Source organism: Dipodomys merriami, unplaced genomic scaffold (assembly GCF_024711535.1).
Source record: "Dipodomys merriami isolate MVZ:Mamm:240054 unplaced genomic scaffold, mDipMer1.0.p SCAF_233, whole genome shotgun sequence".
NCBI classification, from domain to species: Eukaryota; Metazoa; Chordata; class Mammalia; order Rodentia; family Heteromyidae; genus Dipodomys; species Dipodomys merriami.
In genome coordinates, this window is record NW_027203749.1 from 410,791 (window position 1) to 434,620 (window position 23,830).

At 59.1% G+C, this 23,830-nt stretch overlaps 2 protein-coding genes across 3 annotated transcripts; one reads left to right on the top strand and one right to left on the bottom strand.

Moving 5' to 3' along the window:
* Positions 1-972: 972 nt before the first annotated feature.
* On the top strand, positions 973-12,845 carry LOC138835338 (calcium-dependent serine proteinase-like). Of its 2 annotated transcripts, none has more exons than XM_070033926.1 (12): positions 973-1,065; positions 3,004-3,076; positions 3,697-3,904; positions 4,194-4,371; positions 5,042-5,167; positions 6,679-6,878; positions 7,255-7,408; positions 7,744-7,859; positions 8,302-8,380; positions 9,148-9,276; positions 10,231-10,305; positions 11,141-12,845. In XM_070033926.1, the coding sequence occupies exons 2-12, from the start codon at positions 3,054-3,056 to the stop codon at positions 11,974-11,976; spliced, it is 2,124 nt and encodes a 707-aa protein (XP_069890027.1). In that variant the 5' UTR covers positions 973-1,065; positions 3,004-3,053; the 3' UTR covers positions 11,977-12,845. The 2 variants fall into 2 exon arrangements, with proteins under 2 accessions (XP_069890027.1, XP_069890026.1); XM_070033925.1 differs by lacking the exon at positions 973-1,065 and adding an exon at positions 1,848-1,949.
* Positions 12,846-14,987: 2,142 nt separating this feature from the next.
* On the bottom strand, positions 14,988-23,621 carry LOC138835339 (complement C1r subcomponent-like). Its single transcript, XM_070033927.1, has 11 exons — positions 23,491-23,621; positions 22,131-22,353; positions 21,392-21,584; positions 20,625-20,768; positions 20,336-20,532; positions 19,585-19,732; positions 19,016-19,137; positions 17,889-17,967; positions 17,494-17,649; positions 16,993-17,067; positions 14,988-16,106 (listed from the first exon to the last, which is right to left on the bottom strand). Coding segments are annotated over exons 1-11 (2,124 nt in total). The 5' UTR covers positions 23,493-23,621; the 3' UTR covers positions 14,988-15,321.
* Between the last annotated feature and the right edge of the window lie 209 nt (positions 23,622-23,830).

Below are 23,830 nucleotides of genomic sequence, written 5' to 3' on the forward strand. Positions count from 1 at the left end.
GGCCCCACCCACTGAAAGCCCCGCCCACATAAAGCCATACTCAATTCCCTCCCTAGGCCCCACCCACTGTGGGACCACGCCCCTAATCACCGAATTTATTTCCTAGGCTCCACCCACCCACTGAAGTCCGTACCTCCAAGCACATTTCTTAGCCCCACCCACTGGAGACACCACCCATGTAAAGCCACGCCCCTAATGAAAGTCCCTCCCTAAGCTCCACCCACCAAATCCCCCACCCATTCGGGGACCACGCCTCAAATCACCCAATTTCTTTCCTAGGCCCCACCCACCGAAGGCTCCACCCACTGGAGACCCCGCCCACCGAAGGCTCCGCCCACGTCCAGCGTGTCCTGGAGTCCCTGCCTGGGTGGAGCTTGGCTGGCGGATCCCAGTGACCCGTCTGACATTGGGGTCCATGGCCTCGACCTGTGCAGAGTTGAAGCTGAGATCTGCGCTGAGTCGGATCGCAGTTCGAAGCCAGCCCGGGCAGGGAAGTCTCCGAGACTCTCTTCTCCACCAAACCAGCAAAATGCCCATCGTGGAGCCGTGGCTAGAGTGGGAGAGCGCCAGCCTTGAGTCACTGAAGCTCAGGGACAGCGCCCAGGCCCTGAGTTCGAGCCCCATTCAGCACTGTAATGAAGATGACCAAACAGGCCACTCGGGCTCAGCCAGAGGAGCTGTGTGTGACTCCTGGGCGCTGTCCCTGAGCCTCTTTTTCACTCAAGGCTGGCGCTCTACCACCTGAGCCACAGCGCCACTAGCAAGTTTTGAGTGGTTCATTGGAGACAAGAGTCTCATGGGAGCAGAGCACCAGTGGCTCCCGCCTGTCATCCCAGCTTCTCAGGAGGCTGAGATCGGAGGATCGTGGTTCAAAGCCAGCCTGGGCAGGAAAGTCTGTGAGACTCTTCCCAGCCCAGTAATAATGGTCTTGAACTTTCCTACCCAGGCTGACTTTGAACTGTGATTCTCAGACCTCAGCCTCCTGAGTAGCTGGGATGACAGGCGTGAGCCACCACTGCGGACTTGATCGTTGGAGTTAGGTTTCCTCGGTGGCTGGGATTATAGGTATGTACCACCACACTCAACTACTGGTGAAGGTAGGGTGTTGCTATGCTCATATAAAGCCTGGGCTCGAACAACCATCGTCCTGCAGCTCTGAACTCCCCACAGTCTGGGAACACAAGTAGTTGTTTCCTTTTTTTTTTTGTTGGTCGTGGGGCATGAACTCTGGGCCTGGGCGCTGTCCCCGAGCTCTTCAGCTCAAGGTGAGCGCTCTGCCACTTGAACCACAGCACCACTTCAGCTTTTTGGTGGTTCTTTGGAGATGAGTCTCATGGACTTTCCTGACCAGGCTGGCTTTGAACTGCGATCCTCAGATCTCAGCCTCCTGAGTAGCTGGGATTACAGGCATCTGCTCCAGCTCAGAGCTAGGGGTGGACTTTGCGCATTTGGCTTTTTCTCTCTTCCTATCAATTGTCTCTCTCTCTCTCTCTCTCTCTCTCTCTCTCTCTCTCTCTCTCTCTCTCTCTCTCTCTCTCTCTCTCTTTACTACAAATCACCAGATTTCTGGGAAAACTTCAACACACACCCTTGGCTCAGGAACGAGAATTGGGCAATTGGTGAAATTCCCCATTCGTGCATTCCCTGTCTTTTGGCTTGGTGGATGAAACCATCTCAGGCTTGGGGGGGTGTGGGGGGAAAATCACCCACAAAGTTCTTGTTCTAACAGCAGGGGGAACTCAAGATCAAGGCTGACTGGTTGGCTGGGGATGGGGGGGGGTTGGCCAGCCACATTCTCTGGAGGGAAAGGAGCTGGGGACAGAGGCGGGGCAGCAGAGTGGGTGGAGCCTTGCAGGCCCCGCCCCGCCTCTCCCAGCCACCCCTGGGGCTTCTCAGCATGCCCAGGGCTGGAAGAGAGGACTGAAGTACTGGCCCTTCCTCGGCGAAAGGTAAAAGCTTGATAAATAAAGCGCAGAGTCTTTCTAGAAGGCGAAGGAAAGGCCCAGAGCCTCAGAGAGCAAGGCTGGAGGCCAAGATGGAGGATTGGAAAGAGAATGTTTCAGCATTGCTGTTATTATTAGTGCGTGTTGGTAGCTGGAACTTGAACCCAGGACCTGGGCGCTGTCCCTTAGCTTTTTCTGCTCAAGGCTGGTGCTCTACCACTTGAGCCACAGCTCCGTGTCAGCTTTTCGCTGATTCATGGGATGGTAAGAGTTTCTCAGTTGTTCCTTCCCTTTTCTCAGAGTCCCTTCCTCCTTCCCTTCCTTCTTTCCCTCCCCTCTCTCCCCTCCATTCCTCTCCTCCGCCCTCCTGTCTCTGAAGAAGGGAATTCTTCTCTTAGGCCTCCGAGATACCAAGAGAAGCAGCCAGAAAGAGCATAGTCGAGTGCTGTCTCGGGGCTGGGAAGGTGGCTCAGTGGTAGAGCGCTCGCCCCGCATGCATGAGGCCCCGGGTTCGATTCCTCAGCACCACAGACACAGAAAAAAGCCGGAAGTGGTGCTGTGGCTCAAGGGATAGAGCGCCAGCCTTGAGCCAAAGAAGCTCAGGGACAGCGCCCACATCCTGAGTTCAAGCCCCAGGGCTGGCAAAAAAACAAAAATGAAACCCCCCCAAAACCAGGGCTGTGTGATTGTAATGAATTAAAACAGTCGGTGGCTCCCGCCTGTCATCCCAGCTTCTCAGGAGGCTGAGCTCCATATGAGGATCACGGTTCAAAGGCAGCCTGAGCAGGAAAGCCTGTGAGACTCTGATCTCCAAGGACGCAGCAAAAAGCCGGAAGTAGAGCTGTGGCTCAAGTGGTAGAGCACCCGCCTGGAGCGCAAAAGCTCAGAGACAGCGCCCAGGCCCACAGTTCCAGCCCCAGCACAGACACAGCCATGACAACAAGAGAAACATGGGGGATGGGACTCCTTGGGGAGAAAGATCTGGGAGGGGGACGGAGGCGTGGGGGGAGAGGGGGACACGTGTTCTCATGATGGTGACACAAAGAGGAACCCCTTGCAGGTGTCTGGTGCGGGGGGTCATCAAGAGGCGCCAGGAGTCAGCCTGGAGCCATGGACGCTTCTCTAGAAACGTGGTGAGTGCTCAGCGCTCCGAGATCACTCACCAGCTCCCTTCCCTGCTTCTCAAGACTGGGGCTCCAATCTTGGGGGGCTCTTGCTTTGTTCTAGGCCTCTTTTTGGGGGGGAGTGGGGAGGTGGGGAGGGGGGTCCCAGTACTGGGACTTGAACTCACAGCCTTTCATTCTTGCCTGACTTTTGCCATTCACAGCGGGGTGCTCTACTGCTTGGCCCAGGCCTCCAGTCCAGCTTTTTGGTGGTTTAATCGGAGGTGGAGTCCCTTGGGCCTTCCTGCCAAAGCTACTTTCAAATGTCTGAGTAGCTAGGATGCTGGGTGCCAGCCAGCGAAGGCCTGGCTTGGGTGTGGGCCTTTTGAAAACTCCCGCCTAAGGCTGGAGGCGTGGTTCAGGTGGTAGAGCGCCAGCTGTGACTTGAAAATGCAGCGTGAGCCAGGCCCTGGTGGCTCCCGCCTGTCATCCTAGTTACTCAGGAAGCTGAGATCTGAAGATGGAGGTTCAAAGCCAGCCTGGGCAGGAAAGCCCGGGAGACTCTGATCTCCCATAAACCACCAGAAAACGGGAAGTGGTGCTGTGGTTCAAGGGCTCATTGTACCATCTCCCCCCCCACCCCCCGCCAGGTGCATCGCTCTGTTTTCTGTGTTCACCTGGGTGAATGCGGGACTCCCCATGTATGGAGAGATCCTGTCCCCCAACTATCCCCAGGCATACCCCAACGAGGTGGACACATCCTGGCACATAGAAGTTCCCGAGGGGTTCGGTGTTCACCTCTACTTCACCCACCTGGACCTCGAGCTGTCTGAAAACTGCGAGTATGACTTCGTGCAGGTATATTATACACCCAGGAAGAGGAGGCGCGGGGCTGCAACTTCAGGGGGTCCTGGGCGCCATCCCCGAACCGCTTTATGCTCAAGGCTGGTGCTCTACCACTTGATCCACACCTCCACTTCTGGCTTTTTGCTGGCTCATTGGAGATGAGAGTCTCAAGGGCTTTCCTGCCACCCGTGGCTTTGGGGCGGACTGCGATCCGCCTATCTCAGCCTCCTGAGTCGCTGGGATTACAGGCGTGAGCGCTGGCGCCCGGCCTTCCTGACTTCTTTTGAATGCTCCTCTGTAGATACTGTCTGGAGGAATCCAAGAAGAAAAGCTCTGTGGACAGAGACCCAGAAAGAGTGCCGACTCCCCCATCGTGGCAGAATTCCGGGTCCCCTACAACAAACTCCAGGTGACCTTCAAGTCGGACTTCTCCAATGAAGAGCGATTTACAGGATTTGCCGCTTACTACGTGGCCGTGGGTAAGACATGACGCATCTGCACCCACCGACCGGTCCAGCGGAGCTCGGGAGTGGAAAGATAGAACACACGACGTTAAGTGAGCGGATGGTGTGTCGGTGTGAGACGGGGCTTTGCTGTGGAGCCCAGGTTGGCGCTCAACCCTGTGATTCCCTCCCGCCTTGTCTCTGAGGTGCTGGGATTACAGGCATGTGCAACCGCACGCAAACATGATAAATGCCCATGATATATTGATTTGACCTGGCTCCTTCCAGGGATTGTCTTTGTGAGGTTCCAACATAGAATTGTATCTTCGTGATGATGATGATGATGATGATGATGATGATGGTAGTAAGAAATGGTAGAATAATAAACAGCAACATACTAAGATCCACTATGAATTGAGCCTGGCGGCAGTAACTGGAGTTATAGCAGCATCATGCTGAACTCATTCCTACGAGGTAGTTATTTTTATCTCCGTAAGAACGCAAGGAAGGGAAGGTGCTCAGGGTATCTCAGCCTCCGGAGTCGCTGGGATGACAGGCGGGAGCCACAGCACCTGACTCAGTGAAGAGCGTCCAGCAATAAGTCTTTGCTACATGTAGTTCCTGACTCTCATGCTGATTTTAGTTCGGGGCTCATTTCAAGTCTTTTGCCCTCAACCTCTCTTTCTCTGCTGTGTTTTGCGTGTAGACGTGGACGAGTGCACGGAATTTTCCGATGTCCCTTGCAGTCACTTCTGCAACAACTTCATAGGAGGCTACTTCTGCTCTTGTCCCCCGGAATACTTCCTGTACGATGACATGAGGAACTGTGGAGGTGAGCCCCGTGTGGTCCGCATCCGTTCACCCCAGCGACTCAGGAGGCTGAGATCTGAGGATCGTGGTTGGAGGCCAGCCCGGGCAGGAAAGTCCGTGAGCCTCCTCTCCCCAATGAACCACCATACAACCGGAAGTGGTGCTGTGGCTCAAGTGGTAGAGCGCCCGCCTTAAGCAAAAGCAGCTCAGGGACAGCGCCTAGGCCCTGAGTTCAAGCCCCAGGACTGGCACAACAAACAAACAATAACAGCATATTAAAAAAAGCCATATAAAAAGCAAATGATTCCAAGAAAGAGCAATATACAAGACAGAGGTATGTGGGATGGACAGAAAAGCCTGCTTTTTCTCCCACCATTTGCTCCCAGTTACCCCAAAACTCCAGGGGAGCCGCAGGAGGGGAGGAGGGGTCGCTGTGTCTGTCAGATTTCCAGGATTGCGACGAAATAGCAGAGAGACACAGCAGCCAAGGCGGGATCCTGGTTTCGGGGATAGGGGTTCCTGGTTGTAGCCCATCCCATTGGGGGGGGGGCTTGTGGACAGGGAGAGCATCATGGTGGAGAGAATTGTGCGCCTCAGGGTGGCCAGGAAGCAGGGGGAGAGACAGACAGACAGACAGAGGGAGGGAGAGGGAGAGAGACAGAGGAAGAGAGAGGCAAGCAAAAAAGGAAGGGGCAGGAGGGAGAGACAGAGAGGGAGAGGAAGGGGCGGGGCCTAGCGGGAGGCGCTCAGGTCATTGGTGGTGAGTCCCCGCCTTGAGCTTGGGCCGTACAGTGTGTCCTGGCTGACCTCCGCAGCCCAGAAGCAAAAGAAAGGAAGGAAGTGTCCTGAGAACACGCCCCCAATAACCTAACTTCCTCCCGCTAGGCCACACCCCCAATGATCTAACTTCCTCCCGCTAGACCAAGCTCCTGATGATCTACCTCCCTCCTGCTAGGCCACACTCCCAATGGCCTAACTTGCTCCCGCTAGGCTCCACCCCCTGGAGGTTTTGAACCACTTCTCAATTGTACCACAGGCCCCTTAGATTTCAGGAGACGCTTTAGATCCAATCCACACAGCCCCAGCTCCCAGGGCCCATGAGTAGCCGGAGGAGGGACGGAGATGCCTGGGGCTGTTCGTGACCGTGAACGCCCCCATCTTAACCCAGATGATGGAAACCCACTGGGCTTCTTCCCATGGGATAGCTCTCCAAAGAAGCATGGCAGTCAGGGAACAGACAGCCAATCCAGAAGTTCATTTACTTCCTTTTGTCTTTCTTTATTTTGTATTCATTTCACGCCATTGCTGGGACTTGAACTCAGGGCCTGTTCGTTTTCACCCAAGGCTGGCGCTCTACCACTGAGAGATCCAGCTCCACGTCCAGCTCTTCGTTGGTCCATGAGAAAGAAGAGGCTCACAGACTTTCCTGCCTGGGCGGGCCTTGAACTCAGATCCTCACATCTCAGCCTCCAGAAGAGATAACAGAACACGGCTCACTTTATATCCTCTTCCTGCTTTTCTCTTTCTCTCTAGTCAATTGCACGGGGGACGTGTTCACAGCCCTGGAGGGGGAGATCACGAGCCCCAATTATCCCAGTCCGTACCCCGAGAACTCCAGGTGTGAGTACCGGATTGAGCTGGAGGAGGGCTTCCAGGTAGTGGTGACCATGAGGAGAGATGACTTTGACGTGGAGCCCGCCGACGCCGACGGGAGCTGCCAGGACAATTTAGTGGTGGGTGATGGACGAGTCACTTCTTTGATCTTTTGTGCCAGTCCTAGGACTCGAACTCAGGGCCTGGACACTGTCCCTGAGCTATTTCATTCAAGGCCGGTGCTCCACCACTTGAGCCACCGCTCCCCTTCCGGCTTTTTGGCTGGTAAATGGGAGAGACGAGGCCCATGGATTTTCCTGTCCAGGCTGGCTTTGAACCACGATCCTCAGATCTCAGCCTCCTGAGTCACTGGGATGACAGGCGGGAGCCACAGAGCCCGGCTTAGCCTTTTTATTTCCTTCTAGTTGGTTCTCACTTAACAATATCAGCTCTCTCTCTCTCTCTCTCTCTCTCTCTCTCTCTCTCTCTCTCTCTCTCTCTCTCTCTCTCTCTCAGTTTGTGTCTAGAAAACAACAATACGGTCCTTACTGCGGTCATGGATTTCCCGGGCCTCTGGTGATCGAGACCGGAAGTAATACTCTGGATGTCATCTTTCAAACCGACCTCACAGGAGAGAGCAAAGGCTGGAAGCTTCGCTATCACGGTGACCGTGAGTGACCTCCCATTGTCCGGAAAGCTCTGGAACAATGTATAGGTAGAGTGGTTGGCACCCTGGTGGCTCCTGCCTGTCATCCTGGAGACTCAGGAGATCTGAGGATCAAGGTTCCAAGCCAGCCCAGGTAGGAAAGTCTGAGGGATTTCTGGCTCTGCTTATCCAGCAAAAACCTGGACTGGGGGCATGGATCAAGCGGTAAAGCACCCGCGGTGAGCAAGAATTAGTCTGGGAACTGAGGCCAAGTGGGAGGTTTGAGACTGAGCCAGAAGACAGTGTTCCCTGGTAATGTAGTGAAGTTTCACTTCTGTTTTTTTTTTTTCCCCCCCAAGCCATCCCATGTCCCAAAAACGTCAAAGCCAACTCCATATGGGAGCCGGAAAAAGCCAAATATGTGTTCAAAGATGTGGTGAAAATCTCCTGTGTGGATGGATTCGAAATTGTGCAGGTAAAAATATTATTCTAGTCAGACTCCCGTGGTGCCCGCCTGTCATCCTAACTACGCAGGAGGCTGAGATCTAGAGGATCGCAGTTCAGAGCCAGCCCGGGCAGGAAAGTCCGTGAGACTCTGATCTCCAAGGAACCACCAGAAAACCAGAAGTGGCGCTGTGGCTCAAGGGGTAGAGCGCCAGCCTGGAGCTGAAGAGCTGAGGGACAGCGCTCAGGCCCTGAGTTCAAGACCCAGACCGACAAAAAACAAGCAAACGAAACACACACACACACAAAAAACAAAAACAGCCTTTCCTCCCTGGGCTGGCCTCGAACTGTGAACCTCAGCTCTCAGCCTCCTGAGCAGCTGGGATGCCAGGTGGGACCCACCTCATTTGTGGCTGCTTTTTTCATGTTTGTCTTTTTGTGAATGAATTGAGGACGCCTCCCTGTGTTTCCAGGGCAGTGTGGGCTCAACGTTTTTCTATTCTTCTTGTCAAAGTGACGGGCGGTGGAGCAGCCCCGAGCTGGAGTGTCAGCGTACGTGTCTCCTCAAAGCCAGCGCTTTGATGACTTTTCCTCCCAAGGGGAACTGGAAAAAAAAAATAAGAAAAGATCAATATGTTAACATTCGCATGCGCGGGGACATTTTAGGCTCATGAGAGGGGGTAAGTCGGGGTATTTGAGGGGTGCTGGCCATGAAGGAGGTGGAGACCCCGCCCCGACCTGGTCCAAAGAGGCTGCCGAGTGCTGTGGCTCACGCCTGTAATCCCAGCGACTCAGGAGCTGAGATGTTGAGGGTCGCAGTTCAAAGCCAACCAGGGCAGAAAAGTCTGTGAGTCTCTCCTATCTCCAAGGAGGCAGCAAAATGCTGAAAGTGGAGGTGTGGCTCAAGGGGTAGAGCGCCAGCCCTGAGGGAAAACGCCCAGTGAGAGAGGGTGGCCCTGAGTTCAAGTCCCAGGGAAGAGAAGAGAGAGAGAAATGAAGGGAGGGAAGACAGGGAAGAGAAAGGAACGAAGGAAGGAAGGATTGAGGGGAAGGAAGGAGGAAAAGGAAAAAAGGAAGGAAGGAAACGAATGAATAAATAAAAGAGGACCGAAAGAAGGAAGGAAGGAAGGAAGGAAGGAAGGAAGGAAGGAGGGAAGGAGGGAAGGAAGGAAGGAAGGAAGGAGGGAAGGAGGGAAGGAGGGAAGGAGGGAGGGAAGGAGGGATTGGGGAAGAGGGCAGGCCGGCAGGTCCAGGCTTCCAGAAGCCTCTGGTGGTCCCCAGGCCGGGCCTCGGGGTGACCCCTGCCCTGTCCCCCGCAGCCGTGGACTGCGGGCCCCCTGCGTCCCTGGAGCACGGCCGGGTGGTGGAGCCCAAGGACACGTCTTTCGGCGCCGTGGCGCGGTACTCGTGCGAGGAGCCCTACTACAGCATGGAGCCCAGCGGGGCCGGTAGGCGAGGCCGCCCCGGGGGCCTGGGGCGGGAGGCGCAGCGCCCCGAGGCCTGAGGATCGCGGGTCGAGGCCAGCCCGGGCAGGAAGGCCGGGAGACTGTGTAGCCAGTGGACCAGCAAAAAGCCAGAAGTGGCGCTGTGGCTCAAGAGGTGGAGCGCCAAAGCCAAGGGAGAGCGCAGAGCCCTGAGTTCAAATCCCAGTCCTGCTGCCACGCCGGAGCCCGGCGATGATCCGATGCAATGCTGAGAGCTTCCCTCCCCCACCCTCCCCCTCCCCTCCCCCTCCTCCTCCTCCTCTCCCCCTCCTCCTCCTCCCCTCCCCCTCTTCTTCCCCCTCCTCCTCTTTTTCATGTTCTTTTCTTTTCCTTCTTCCTCCTCCTCCTCTTTCCTCTCCCTTCTTCCTTTTCTTCCTCTCTTCTTCTCCTCCTCCTCCTCCTCTTCCCTCTCCCTTCTTCCTTTTCTTCCTCTCTTCTTCTCCTCCTCCTCCTCCCTCTTTCCATCTTTTCTCATTTCCCTTCTTTCCACCCTCCCTTCTTCCTTCCTTCCTCATTTTCTTTCTCTTCCTTCCTCCCTCCTTCCCCCAATACTTCCTTCCTCCTTCTTTCCTTCCTTCTCTGCCTTCTTCCCTCCTTCCCTTCCTCCCTCCCTCCCTTCCTTCTTTCTCTCTGCTTTCTTGTTGCCTGTCAGCAAGGAGACTTGAACTCAGGACCTCACGCTCTCGCTGGGCTCCCACCGGGCGTTCGACCCCTTGAGCCACGGCTCCACTTCCTCTGGCGGCTTTGATTCCACTCAGATCAGATCCAGAGTGAAGGGGGGGGGTGCGGGGGGGAAGGCGGGCAGGGGGGGGATGGAAGGCGGGGGGGGGGGGGGGAGGTGGAAGGCGGAAGGAGCTGGGGGGGGATGGAAGGCGGGGCCGCAGCCGCGGCCTGTGACCGCGCCCCGTGTGGTTTCAGGCCTGTACCGCTGCTCGGGTAATGGGAGCTGGGTGAACGAGGTGCTGGGCGCTGAGTTGCCGGAGTGTGTTCCAGGTAATGGGGGCGCAGGGGGGGCATTGTCACTCCTGCATGGACTGAGTGTGTGTGCGTCCGTGTGCTGTGTGTGCGTGTCTGTGCGCGCGCGTGCATGTGTGTGCGCGCGCATGTGCGTGTGCTTGCATGTGTGTGCATGCATTGTGTGCGCGTGCATGTGTGCGCACATGTGTGTGCATTGTGTGCGTGCATGTGTGTGCAGTGTGTGCATTGTGTGCGTGCATTGTGTGTGCACATGTGTGCAGTGTGTGTGCATTGTGTGGGTGCATGTGCGTGCATTGTGTGCGTGCATGTGTGCATTGTGTGCGTGGATGTGTGTGCATTGTGTGCGTGGATGTGTGCGTGCATGTGCGCGCATGTGTGTGCGTGTGTGTGCATGTGTGTGCACGCATGTGTGTGCATTGTGTGTGTGCGTGTGTGCATTATGTGCGTGTATGTGCATGTGTGTGCACTGTGTGAGCGCGTGTATGTGTGTGCGCGCATGTGTGTGTGTGCGTGCATGTGTGTGCATTGTGTGTGAGCATTGTGTGCATGCGTGTGTGCGCGCGTGTGTGTGCGTGCATGTGTGCATTGTGTGCATGCATGTGTGCATTGTATGCGTGCATGTGTGCATTGTGTGTGCGTGTGCGTGCGTGCGTGTGCGCGCGCGTGCGAGGCGAGCGCTCTACCCCTGAGCCGCCGCTGCTCTCCAACGCGCTGGCCGTGGAGCTGCGGCCGCGCGCACCAGCCCGGGGTCAGCGCCAGGCCCCGGGTTCGAGGCGCGGCCGCTGTGGGTGGGGCGGGGGGGGGGGCTGCCTGCGGGCTCCTCCTCACCCGGTGGTCCCCTCCCCCCCAGTGTGCGGGGTGCCCCGGAAGCCGTTCGGGGCGGTGCCCGGCCCGGCGGCGGCGCAGGCGCAGCAGCGGATCTTCGGCGGCGGCGCGGCGGAGGCGGAGCAGGTGCCGTGGCAGGTGTTCCTGCGCGACGCGGCCACGTGGGCGGGCGGCGCGCTGGTGGCGGCGCGCTGGGTGCTGACGGCGGCGCACGCGGTGGACGGCGCCGCCCCGCCCGCCGCCTTCGCGGGCTCCGCGTCCGCGCGCTCCTCCGACCTGCGCCTGGCGCAGGCGCTGCGGCCGCGCCGCGTGTTCCTGCACCCGGGCTGGAAGGCCGGCCTCGACCCCGGCGCGCGCCGCGACTTCGACCACGACATCGCGCTGCTGCAGCTCCGCGAGCCCGTGCAGATGGGGCCCCGCGTGGGCCCGATCTGCCTCCCGGGCCGCTCCGAGGCCTACACGCCGTCGGCCGGGGACGTGGGCCTCATCGCGGGCTGGGGCGGCACGGAGAGGCGGGAGCGCGCGCTGACGCTGCGCGCGGCCCTGGTGCCCGTGGTGCCCGCGCAGCGCTGCCGCCAGGCCGCGGCCGACGCCCAGGGCGGCGTCTACGCCTTCACCGACAACATGATCTGCGCCGGGGGCCGGGGCGTGGACAGCTGCCAGGGCGACAGCGGCGGCGCCCTGGCCGTGCGCGACCCCCAGCACGACGACGACGACGACCGCCCCAGGTTCTACGTGGCCGGCCTGGTGTCCTGGGGCAAGAAGTGCGGCACCTACGGCGTCTACACCAAGGTCAGCCGCTACCTCGACTGGATCCTGGAGACGATGCGGGAGAACGACGGCGCCGACGACGACCAATGAGGTGCCAGCCTCCCCCTCCGCATGCAAATCATCACCGCTGACGACCAATCAGGTGCCAGCCTCCCCGCTCACATGCAAATCTCCGACTCACCAGCAACGACCAATGAGGTGCCAGCCTCCCCCTCCGCATGCAAATCATCACCGCTGACGACCAATCAGGTGCCAGCCTCCCCGCTCACAGGCAAATCACCGACTCACCAGCGACGACCAATGAGGTGCCAGCCTCCCCCGCCGCATGCAAATCATCGAAGCAATGTCCACCAATCAGTGCATGGCGGGGTGGAGCGCGTCGGCCCCGCGGTTTGAAGGCTGGCGCTCTACCGCCTGAGCCACAGCGCCCCTCCGGGCTTTTTCAGTGTAGGTGGACACCCAGGAATCGAACCCAGGGCCTGATGCCTGCGAGGCCAGCGCTCTGCGGCTGAGCCACCTTCCCAGCCCCTTTTTCTTTTCTGCTCAAGGCTGGCGCTCTACCACTTGGGCCACGCAAGTTCCCCCTTTGTGGCTTTTTGTTTGGGTGCTTCATTGGAGATCAGGGAGCTCCTACCCAGGCTGGCTTCGAACCCGCCTTCTTCAGCGCTCAGCCGCCTCTGGGTGGCTGGGATTACAGGCGTGAGCCGCAGTGCCCCGCACGCAGGCCGCTGGATGGTCCACACCACCCCGGCCTGGCTTAGAGGAAGGGATCTGGGCTGTATTGGGGGGCCTTGGGCTGGGTCCTGGGGGGCCTTGGGAAGGCCTGTCTTCTCGTGCAGTTCTGCAGCAATTCTTGGAATGGTTTTGTGTTTGTCTCCTTGCCTTACATCTTGTGGGGATTCCCTGTGACTAATCATTCCCAGCGATTCCTGGCAATAAACCGTAGTCAGAACCCCCTTCCCGATGGCTGTGTCTTAGTCTCCCCCCAAACCTTCAGACCCACAGAGGAATGCATTGAAGATCATCGTATTGTGACCCGGGCAGCAAGCAACACGTATTCAACAGCCTGCTACACAAGGGGTTTGGCTTCTTTCTCTGTTTTGTCGGTCGTGGGTCTTGAACTCAGGACCTGGGCACTGTCTCTCAGCATTTTCACTCAAGGCTGGAGCTCTACCACTTGAGCCACAGCGCCACTTCAGGCTTTTGGATGGTTCATTGGAAATAGTCTCACTGGCTTCCCTGCCTGGGCCGGCTTTGACCCTCCATCCTTAACTTACATCTCAAGCTCCCTGCGTAGCTGGGATTCCAGGCGTGAGCCACCAGTGTGGGTCTGGGACTTGACTTATTTTAAATCCTGGCTTTATGGGTGCTGAGGCTGGACCCCAGGGCGCCGTTCACGCGAAGCAAAGGCTCTACCTCAGAGCTGCACCCTGACCTGGAGACGCAGGACGGTGTGTGTGTGTGTGTGTGTGTGTGTGTGTGTGTGTGTGTGTGTGTGTGTGTGTGTGTGTGTGTGTGTGTTAGGGCGCTGTGGATCTCAAAGGGCGTCTAATGAAAGCTGAGGACTGGGAAGAAGAGAGCAGGGGACTTCTGTCCTGTTGGGACACGTGGCTTCCCAGAGGTCGCTTGTTTTAAACCAGATGATGACGGGGTCCTGTTTGAGTTTATCAAGACGGGACTTTGGCCTTCCATAAACCAAAGGGACAGATTCAACCTTGGACCTCAGCGGTTGGGTAACTGCAGTGATGTAACCAGGAAAATTCCAGCCACAGAAGAGTCTGCTGAGTCACTAAGAACCAAGTGACCGGCACCAGTGGCTCCCGCCTGTAATCCCGGCCACTTGGGAGGCGGAGATTGTTGGGAATCACGGTTCAAGGTCAGCCCAGGGAGAAAAAATAAAATAAAAGGTTGAGGGGCTGGGCAGGTGGCTCAGGGGTAGAGTGCTCGCCCAGCATGCATGAAGCCCTGGGTTCGAATCCTCACTGCCACAGACACAGAAAAAGCCGGAAATGGCGTCATGGCTCAAGGGGTAGAGCGGTAGCCTTGAGCCAAAGAAGCTCAGGGACAGTGTGCAGGCCCTGAGTTCAAGCCCCAGGACTGACAAGAAAAATCAAAAGGTTGGTGAGACCCTCCTTGTCAATGAAGATCTGCACGGGGAGGTACACACCTCTTAAATCCGGCCACCAGGGAGACTAATTTAGGTGAATTTCATTGCTCAGACAGGAAATGAGATCCTATCTCAAGGCTAAGTAGCAAAAACTGGGTCTGGAGGCCTGGCCCAGCAGGAAGAGATCCTGACTAGCAAGTGTGAGGCCCAGAGTTCAAACTTTAGTACCAAGGACAAAAGTGTCGCACAAAATCTCTGTCCACCGCCGGGCGTCCCAGGTCCAGTAGAATTGGCAATGAGCCGGGGGGCCGTGGCTCACGCCTGTCATCCCAGCTACTCAGGAGGCTGAGAGCTGAGGATCGTGGTTTGAGGCCAGCCTGTTCATTTCAATTAACCAGCAAAAAAAGGAAGTGGGGGTATGATTCAAGTGGCAAAGTGCCAGCCTTGAGCAATACAAGTGAAAAAGCCAAGAGGCACACACCCAGGCCCTGGCACAATAAAAGACCCTGAAAAATCTTCCTCCTCCCCCTCCTCCTCCTCCTCTTCCTCCTTCTCCTTCTTCCTCCTGCTCCTCCTCCTCCTCTTCTGTTTTAGTCAATCCTGGGTCTTGAACTCTGGGCCTGGGCGCTGTCCTTCAGCTCTTCAGCTCAAGGCTGGTGCTCTACCACTTGAGCCACAGCGCCACTTCTGTTTTTCTGGTGGTTCCTTGGAGATCAGAGTCTCACAGACTTTCCTGCCTGGGCTGGCCTTGAACCTCGATCCTCACATCTCAGCCTCCTGAGGAGCTGGGATGATAGGCGGGAGCCACCAATCCCGGCTTGACTCTATCTTAAAACAAATTAAACAGGCAGGGGTGGGGATGGGACTATAGTAAAGCCAATAAAGAGAATTAATTTCACAGAGTATCATTCTGTATGCATGATTTTAATATGAATTCTTAGTGGTTATGTCCAAGTGGCTACATGAGATTTCCATCCCTCCCTCCCTCCCTCCCTCCTTTCCTTCCTTCCTTCCTTCCTTCCTTCCATCTTTCCTTCCTTCCTTCCTGTCAGTCCTGGGGCTTGAACTCAGGGCCTGTGTGCTGTCCCTGTACCGCGTTTCCCCTCAAGGCTAATGCTCTACCGCTTAAGAACTGCTTTGTTTGTTTTGTTCTGAGTCATTTATTGGAGATAAGAGTCCTACAGATTTCCCTGCCTGGGCCTCCTCCTCCATCTCAGCTTCCTGAGTGGCCGGGATTACAGGCGTGAGGCACCAGACTCTCCCCCCCCCCCCCCACTCCACGATCCTTTTTCTAGTTTGCCTTCTAGGTGGATTTGGGGGGGGGGCTCTCAGCCCTCCTCTTCCTCCCCCATCACCTTCTGGATCCACTCCACGTAGCTGAGGAGCTTGGTGTAGAACCCGTAGCCACGGCCACAGCCGATGCCCCACGACACGATGCCCGTGGCCACCCAGCGGTCAGCCTCGTGGTCCCTGGCCGCGAACACGCCCCCGCTGTCCCCCTGACAGGCGTCCTGTCTCAGCCTGGGGTCCCCCGCGCAGAACATGTTGTGGGAGAAGACATCTTGGCTTCCTTTGCTCCGGAGCCACGTCTCGCAGGCCTCGCGCTGGGCCACGGGCAGCCGCACGAACCTGAGGTCGAAGGCGATCTTGTCGCGCGTGAGGCCAAAGCCGCTGACGAAGCCCACGAGGCCCGGGTCGTACAGAGTCTCGTTGTCGGGGAGACAGATGGGCAGAAGGTGGGGGCCGAGGGGGACGCTGCTCTCCAGCTCCAGCAGGGCCAGGTCACCCTCGAAGTTGTGCGGCTGGTCCTGGCGGTAGTCGGGGTGCACGTGGACGCGGCGCACGCGGCGAACCCCCAGTTTCTTGATCTCCTCCTCGTTGGTGTGGCCCAGGAACACGTCGATCGGGGGGCGCTCGTGGGCATCGTGGGGCTCGTAGTCTTTGGGGGCCAGCGTGTGGGCCGCCGTGAGGACCCAGCGGTCCCCCAACAGGGCCCCCCCACCCCGGCCGTAAATGTGGGTGTAGGCCTGCCACGGGAAGTTGCCCAGCTCGGCCGTGTGGCCCCCGATGATTCGCTGCTTCTCCCGCACGGGGTGCACCGGCTTCCCGCACACTGCAACACACACCACGGCCCGCGTGGGTCTGACCTGCGCCGCCTTCCCTGCGTCTTTTTTGCCTTTTGGCTACTGCTGGGACTTGAACTCAGGGCCTGGGCGCTGTCCCTCCGCTCTTCAGCTCAAGGCGGGCGCTCTACCACGTGAGCCACAGCGCCACTTCTGGCCTTTTCTGCTTATGGGGTGCTGAGGACTCGAACCCAGGGCCTCATGCATGCGAGGCGAGTGCTCTACCACTGAGCCACCTGCCCAGCCCCTGTCTGTCTGGCTTACTTGCTTGCTTGCATGTCCTGGGACTTGAACTCTGGGCCTGGGCACTGTCTTTGAGCCTCTTTGTGCTCAAGGCTAGCATTCTAAAGCCAGGCATGGGTGGCTCCCGCCTGTAATCCCAGCTACTCAGGAGGCTGAGATCTGAGGATCACGGTTCAAAGCCAGCCCAGGCAGGAAAGTCAGTCGATGACATTCTTAGATCCAATGAGCCACCAGAAAACCAGAAGTGGCGCTGTGGCTCAAGTGGTAGAGCGCCAGTCTTGAGCTGAAGAGCTGAGGGACAGCGCCCGGGCCCTGAGTTCAAGTCCCACGACTGACAAAAAAAAAAAAAGTTGGGCGCTCTACCCCTTGAGCCACAGTGGCACTTCCAGTTTTCTGGTGGTTCATGGGAGATCAGAGTCTCACGGACTTTCCTGCCCGGTTTGGCCTCCAACCACAATCCTCAGATCTCAGCCTCCTGAGTGGCTGGGATTACAGGCAGGAGCCACCCTACCCTTTCCCCTCCTTTCTTTATTTCACTTCAAGTTAAGGGGTTTTCTCTCCCTCCCCCCATAACATCTAGGTCCCCAAAGCTGGAAGGCTCTAATGAACTCTGACCCCCGAGGGCCTCCATACCTGGCAGACAGCGGGGCATTTTCTCTCCCTCCTCCTCATTCTTCCAGATGCCCTGCGCGGTGCAGGTGTAGGCCCCTGCAAGCAGGGGGGGACCCCAATCAATGCTGATCTGCCAGAGGGCGGAGGCTCAGGGTGCTGGGAAAGCACTCACGGGGTGAGCACCGAGTGAATGGTTCAAATCAGACATACTAGATGGTGTGTGTGTGTGTGTCTGTGTGCGTGTGTGTGTGCGTGCGTGTGTGCGTGTGTGTCTGTGTGTCTGTGAGATCTCCTTGGAGATCACAGGCTCACGGACTTTCCCGCCTCGGGTCTGGCTTTGAAGCGCGATCCTCCGCTCTCAGCCTCCTGAGTGGCTGGGATGACAGGCGTGCGCTACAGGTCCCGTTCGGGTGACTTTACTCCCTCCCTTCCCCCCTTCCTCCCACCCCAGCTGGCCTGGGAGGAATCTCAGAGGCCTTCCTGGAGGAAGGCGGGCAGGAGGGGACGGGGACGCCGGCCTACCCCGCTGGGCCTGGCTGCGGCCCTCCCGGGTGCGCATGGCGTAGTAGGGCTCCCGGCAGTGGTACTGGATCTGGGCCTGGTAGGTGTTCACTCCCTCGGCCGTGACGTAGCGGAAGTCCCCATTGGGCAGCGCGCGGGGCGGTCCACAGTCCCTGACTAGTGGAGAACATGGGGCTGTGAGCCGCAGGGACGGTGTAGGGGAGCTACGAGACTCGGCCGAGGTGTGGACAGGGGGTTGGGCGGAAGTTCAGCCCCGCCTGCGTAGACTCCGGAGCACATCACGGAGGGGCAGGCAGGCATTTGTGGGTGCCGCTGACCTGGGCACCCTCTTTCCCTCCCCGCGGGCCCCCTGAGGAGGAGGGAGGAGGGGGAGGGGGGCCGACATCGTGACTTACTCTTGCACCGGGGCATGGCTCGATCCCACGTGCCATCATGTCCGCACGTGGCGCTGAAGGAAGACAGCACGTGGTCTCCCTGCAGGGGCAGAGGTGACAGAGCGTGTCCCCATCTCACAGCCCAGGCCGGGCGCCGTGGTGCACGCCTGCCATCCCAGCCACTCAGGAGGCCGAGAGCGGAGGATCCAGGCTCGAAGCCAGCTCCAGGGAAGACTCATCTCAAATGGAGACAGCGCCGAGGGCCTGGGCTTCCCTCCCTCCCTCCCTCCCTCCTTTCCTCCCTCCCTCCCTCCCTCCCTCCCTCCCTCCCTCCTTCCTTCCTTCCTTCCTTCCTTCCATCTGCCCTAGGCTTGAATCTATGTCCTGGGCGCTGTCCCTGAGCTTTTTCACTCAAGGCTGGTGCTCTACCACTTGAGCCACAGCGCCACTTCTAGCATTTTGCTGGTTCACTGGAGATCAGAGTCTCAGGGCCTTTCCTGCCTGGGCTGGCTTTGAACCATGATCCCCAGATCTCAGCCTCCTGAGTAGCCGGGATGACAGGCGGGAGCCACCGCGCCCCGCACCTGAGTTATTTTCACATAACCCCGGGGTTATGTAAAGCAAGCCCGTTTGGATCCAAGACCTTCGAGCACTGGCCAGAGATAGCTTCTTAGTTGGGTGGTGGTGGAATTTGAACCTGGGGCCTCAGGCTTGCGAGGTAGGCCCTCTACTTGAACGACTTATTTTCTAGCATTCAACATTAGTTCCTAAAGTTCTGAGAATTCTGGTTCAAAGCCAGCCTGGGCAGGAAACTCCATGAGACTCTGATCTCCCATGAACCACCAGAAAACCAGAAGTGGCGCTGTGGCTCAAGTGGTAGAGCGGCAGCCTTGAGCTGAAGAGCGGAGGGACAGCGCCCAGGCCCAGAGTTCAAGCCCCACAACCGACACAAACACACACACACACACACACCCCCCACAACAACAAGGTTTCTAGAGTGTAGTCAAGTTGAGGAGCTGGTTGACCAGTTGTCTCTTCCAGCTCAACCAATGTTCGTTAGGACTGGGGAGATTTAGGGGGTCTCTGCCTGTGGAGCTCCTCGCGGGATGGGGGGGCCGGGAGCTGGGGGGGCTCAGGGCGCCTCTCACCTTCACCAGCTGGTAGCCTTCCTTGCAGGTGGCCACGAAGTAGTCCCGGTACTCATACAGCGACTTCAGCTTCTCGATGATGGTGAACTCATCCAGGGCCTTGGGTTGGGGGCACTTGACGGCTATTGGGGGGACCCAGAAAACAAGCTTTTTGTGGGACCACCTTCCTTCCCCCACCCCAGCATTCCTCACGGCTGGCCAGCCTGGATTTTAAATATTTATTCTGTCATCATCATTATTATTATTGTTGTTGTTGTTGTCAGTCTTGAACTCGGGGCCTGGGCGCCGTCCCTCAGCTCTTCAGCTCCAGCCTGGCGCTCTACCCCTTGAGCCACAGTGCCACTTCCGGTTTTCTGCTGGTGTCTGGGAGATCAGAGTCTCCCAGACTTTCCTGCCTGGGCTGGCCTCCAACTGCGATCCTCCAGCCTCAGCCTCCTGAGTCGCTGGGATGACAGGTGGGAGCCGCCTCGCCCGGCCTGATTTTTCAATGTCACTGTGATGTTTTTGGGGGGCTGAGGTGGGACCGAGCCCTCCCCGCCCCCCGCTGGCTGCCAGCGCGCCTGGCTCACTTTGGGTGGTGTAATGCAGCTTCCAGCCCCGGCTGTCCCCTGACTCGTCGGTGAAGAACACCACGTCCACGGCGTTGCTGCTGACGTCCAGGTCCGGAGGCCTCTGCTTCCCGCAGAACTCGCCCAGCTTCTTCCCGCTCGCGTAGATCTGACCGTGGACGAGGCGGTGTTAACGCAGCAGTGGAGATTTTTTTATTGTTCTTTAGGCCCATGCTGGGACTTGAACTCAGGACCTGAGCACACGCGCTTTTGGGCTCAAGCCTGGTGCTGTACCGCATGAGCCGCGCCACCACCCCTGGCTTTTTGCTGTCTGGTCACACGCAGTTTTGCTGCCTGGTCTGGCTTATGCACATCCGCAGATCTTGAGCGGCTGGGATGGCAGGGGGGAGCTACGGTGCCCGGCCAGCACACACCCTTGGGGATCAGCCTGGCGGCTCAAGGTGGAGGAGGGGTGTGGGGTGCCTTCGCCATGTTTGGACTCCAAGTCTCCCGGGCACCCATGGCTCCCGCCTGTCAGCCCAGCCACTCAGGAGGCTGAGATCTAGAGGATCGAGGTCCAAAGCCAGCCCGGGCAGGGAAATCCGTGAGACTCTGATCTCCCACGAATCACTCAGAAAACCGGAAGTGGCGCTGTGGCTCAAGCGGTAGAGCACCCGCCTGGAGCTGAAGAGCTGAGGGACGGCGCTCAGGTCCTGAGTTCGAGTCTTAGGATGGGCACCAAACTGCACTAGGGGAGGATTTGGGGCCGTACCTGGAGCTGGTCGTAGGGGCAGTGAACTTGCTGGTGGTCGTCGATGTCGAAGGGCTCCAGGAATTTGAGGTGCAGGCTGAACCCCCTGTCCACACGAATGCTGTAGTTGCACCTCAAATCCGGGGGGTAGGGCCGGGGGTACTCGAGGCTGGAGATGAACCCCGAGGGCTCCGTGTGCAGCTCCCGGCTGCATTCGGCTGGAGGGACAGAGGCCAGGCGAGGGGGGTCACCGGGAATGCTCGGGGGGCCCAGGACCCCCCCTGCTGTCCCCCCCCCAGGCATCGCTCACCTCGGCACGAACCGTCCTTCTGGAGCTCGTAGCCCGCGCGGCAGGAACAGAAATACCCCCCGATGTAGTTGTGGCAGAGATGTTGGCACGGGCGCCCCGCGGCCCCGTCCAGCGGGCTGTGTGGCGCAGTGCATTCGTCCAGGTCTGAAAGGGAAAATGCCCGGATGAGGCCGGGCGCCCGCTGGCCAGCCCAGCGCCGCAGGAGGCCAAGGTCTGAGGATCGCAGTTGGAGGCCAGGAAAGGCCGCCAGACGCTGATCTCCCAGGAGCCACAGGAAAACCGGGAAGTGGCGCTGGGGCTCAAGTGGTAGAGCGCCAGCCTGGAGCTGAAGAGCTGAGGGACAGCGCCCAGGCCCCGAGTTCAAGACCCAGGACTGGCAAAAAGAATAACAAAAATGGCAAGAGGACTATTGAATTCCATGCTAGAGATTTCTAGAGTCAGGGAGGCCACTCACTGGAGGCCTGGGAAGAAAGGCCGGCCTCTCCTCTCTCATACTTATACTGGGTCTTGAACTCGGGGCCTGGGCGCTGTCCCTCAGCTCTTCAGCTCCAGGCGGGTGCTCTACCACTTGAGCCACAGCACCACTTCTGGTTTTCTGGTGGTTCATGGGAGATCAGAGTCTCATGGACTTTCCTGCCTGGGCTGACTTTGGACCGCGATCCTCTAGATCGCAGCCTCCTGAGTAGCTGGGGATGACAGGCAGGGGCCACCGTGGGGTCCCTTCTCCCGTTTCTCATTCAACACGGCGCACTTCCCCGGGCGCTCACCCACGGCCTGGTAGTAGGCCAGGAATCCCTTGTAGAACATGGCCGTCCCGTTCTCCTCGTTGGAGAAGTCGGTGTGGAAGGTGAGCAGCATCCGGTTCCCCAAGGAGAGGAACTCGGTCCTCCCGGGGGGGCGGCCCCGGGGTGACCCCGGGCGCCCACAGAACCGCCCCAGGCTCTTCTTATCCGCAGAGATCTGGGGGTGTGGGGGAGGAAGAGGCCATGAGGGGCAGGTCTGGGAAGTCCTTCCCGTTATCCCGCCAGAGTGAAGGAAGCTTCACCATTTCCCTGTGGTGGTGGCCAATGCCGCCTCTTAGCACGGATTTTCCTTGCCCGGGGCTGGCTTTAGAACCGCGATCCTCAGGATCTCAGCCTCCTGAGGAGCTGGGATGACAGGCGGGAGCCACCGGCGCCCCGCTGGCTGTGTGTGTGTGTGTGTGTGTGTGTGTGTGTGTGTGTGTGTGTGTGTGTGTGTGTGTCCTATGGGAGATCAGGGTCTCACAGACTCTCCCGCCCGCGCTGGCCTCCATCTGGGATCCTCCCACCTCAGCCTCCCGAGGGGCTGGGATGACAGGCGTGCGCTTGGTGACAGTTGCTGTCTTGAGATGGGGGCTCTAACACCTGTGGGCAGCCCGGACCCGGCAGTGAGCGAGCCATGGCCGCTTCAGGGGTGTGGGGAGGGGGGTTTGCAGTGGGGTTCAGCCGGGACCCCCCACGTCCACCCTCCCAAGCCAGCGGCCACCTTGACGTAGTCATAGAAACACGCTTCGGACGGCTCCACGTCGAACATCCGGAAGCCCAGCTTCACCCGGAATCCCCGGGGCACCTCGATGACCGTGGTGGTCTCGACGTTATTGGGGTACGGCTTGGGGTACCGCGGCGACGTCACCGTCCCGAAGAGCTTCTGCGGGCTGGAGCCCCCGGCCCCGCCGAGCAGCGCCGACGCCCAGAGAAGAGCAAGCCACCTGCCGGAGGAGCTGGGGCGTCAGGGGGCCTGAGTGGGGGGCCTGGGTCATGGGGGGCTGGAGTGGGGGGCCTGGGTCATGGGGGGCCGGAGTGGGGGGCCTGGGTCATGGGGGGCCGGAGTGGGGGGCCTGGGTCATGGGGGGCCAGAGTGGGGGGCCTGGGTCATGGGGGGCCAGAGTGGGGGGCCTGGGTCATGGGGGGCCGGAGTGGGGGGCCTGGGTCATGGGGGGGCCAGAGTGGGGGGCCTGGGTCATGGGGGGCCAGAGTGGGGGGCCTGGGTCATGGGGGGCCGGAGTGGGGGGCCTGGGTCATGGGGGGCCAGAGTGGGGGGCCAGAGTGGGGGGCCAGAGTGGGGGGCCCTGGGTCATGGGGGGCCGGAGTGGGGGGCCTGGGTCATGGGGGGCCAGAGTGGGGGGCCTGGGTCATGGGGGGCTGGAGTGGGGGGCCTGGGTCATGGGGGGGCCGGAGTGGGGGGCCCTGGGTCATGGGGGGCTGGAGTGGGGGGCCCTGGGTCATGGGGACCCCCGGAGGGGCTGGAATGAGCAGCCTTTCTTCTCCTTGGGCTGGCCTGGGCTGAGGACCCTCGGATCGCAGCCTCTGGAGTGGCTGGTACTACAGGCGTGAGCAACAGCGCCCAGCCTCTATCCTCAACTTCCATGGGAGAAGCACAAAGCCGGAGGGGGACCCCACTGGAGGGGGGGAGTCCCGGGGGCAGGGGGATGCCCTCCCGTGGGGGGCCCAACCCCCCTCCCCCCCCCTCCCAAGCCTGGCCTCCGCCATCTCCTCCCCTTTCCTGGAACCGGTGGAGAATCAAGGCCAAGTTTCTCCATCCCAACCCTGGCTTTCTTCTGGAAGGATTCCTACAGACTTAGCCTAAGTAACGGGGAGAGGAGGGACGGGGGTGGGGGTCCCCAATTCCTGCTGCTCCCCACCACCAGCCCTGGAACAGAGCAAAGCCAGGCAAAAGCTAAGTCTGGAGTTCAAAGACAGATGTTCCTGCGGACCTCAGGGGGAAAGGAGCGGGGGTTGGGGGACGGTATTGAGGGGGGGCGCCCTGTCTCCCTAAATAAACCAGAACAGGGTGGCATGGGGGCCAGCTGCCCCCCGACCTCTCAGTGCCCACCACAATTACTCACATGACTCCGGGGCTGCTGTGATGCCGGCCCTCAGCTGTCTTCCTGCCCGGCTGTGGGCCCGCAGCTCCCAGCAGGGGAGGGCAGGGTTGGGGAGGGCTGTGGGGGGGGGCAGGGGGGGGAGATTCCCCGGAGGAATGCTGGGAGCTGAACTATTTGCACGAACAGCTCACACGCAAGAGAAGAGAAAACAAAACCAAAGCAAATCTGAGTTTCCTCTTGGGTTTTCGTTTATTTTGGGGGGGCCGGGGAGGTCCCATTCGTTGCGCCACCTGCCGGTCCATATGGGGAATGACAGAGGGGAAGGGGAATCTGAATGCTTTTCTTTGTCAGTCACCAGGCT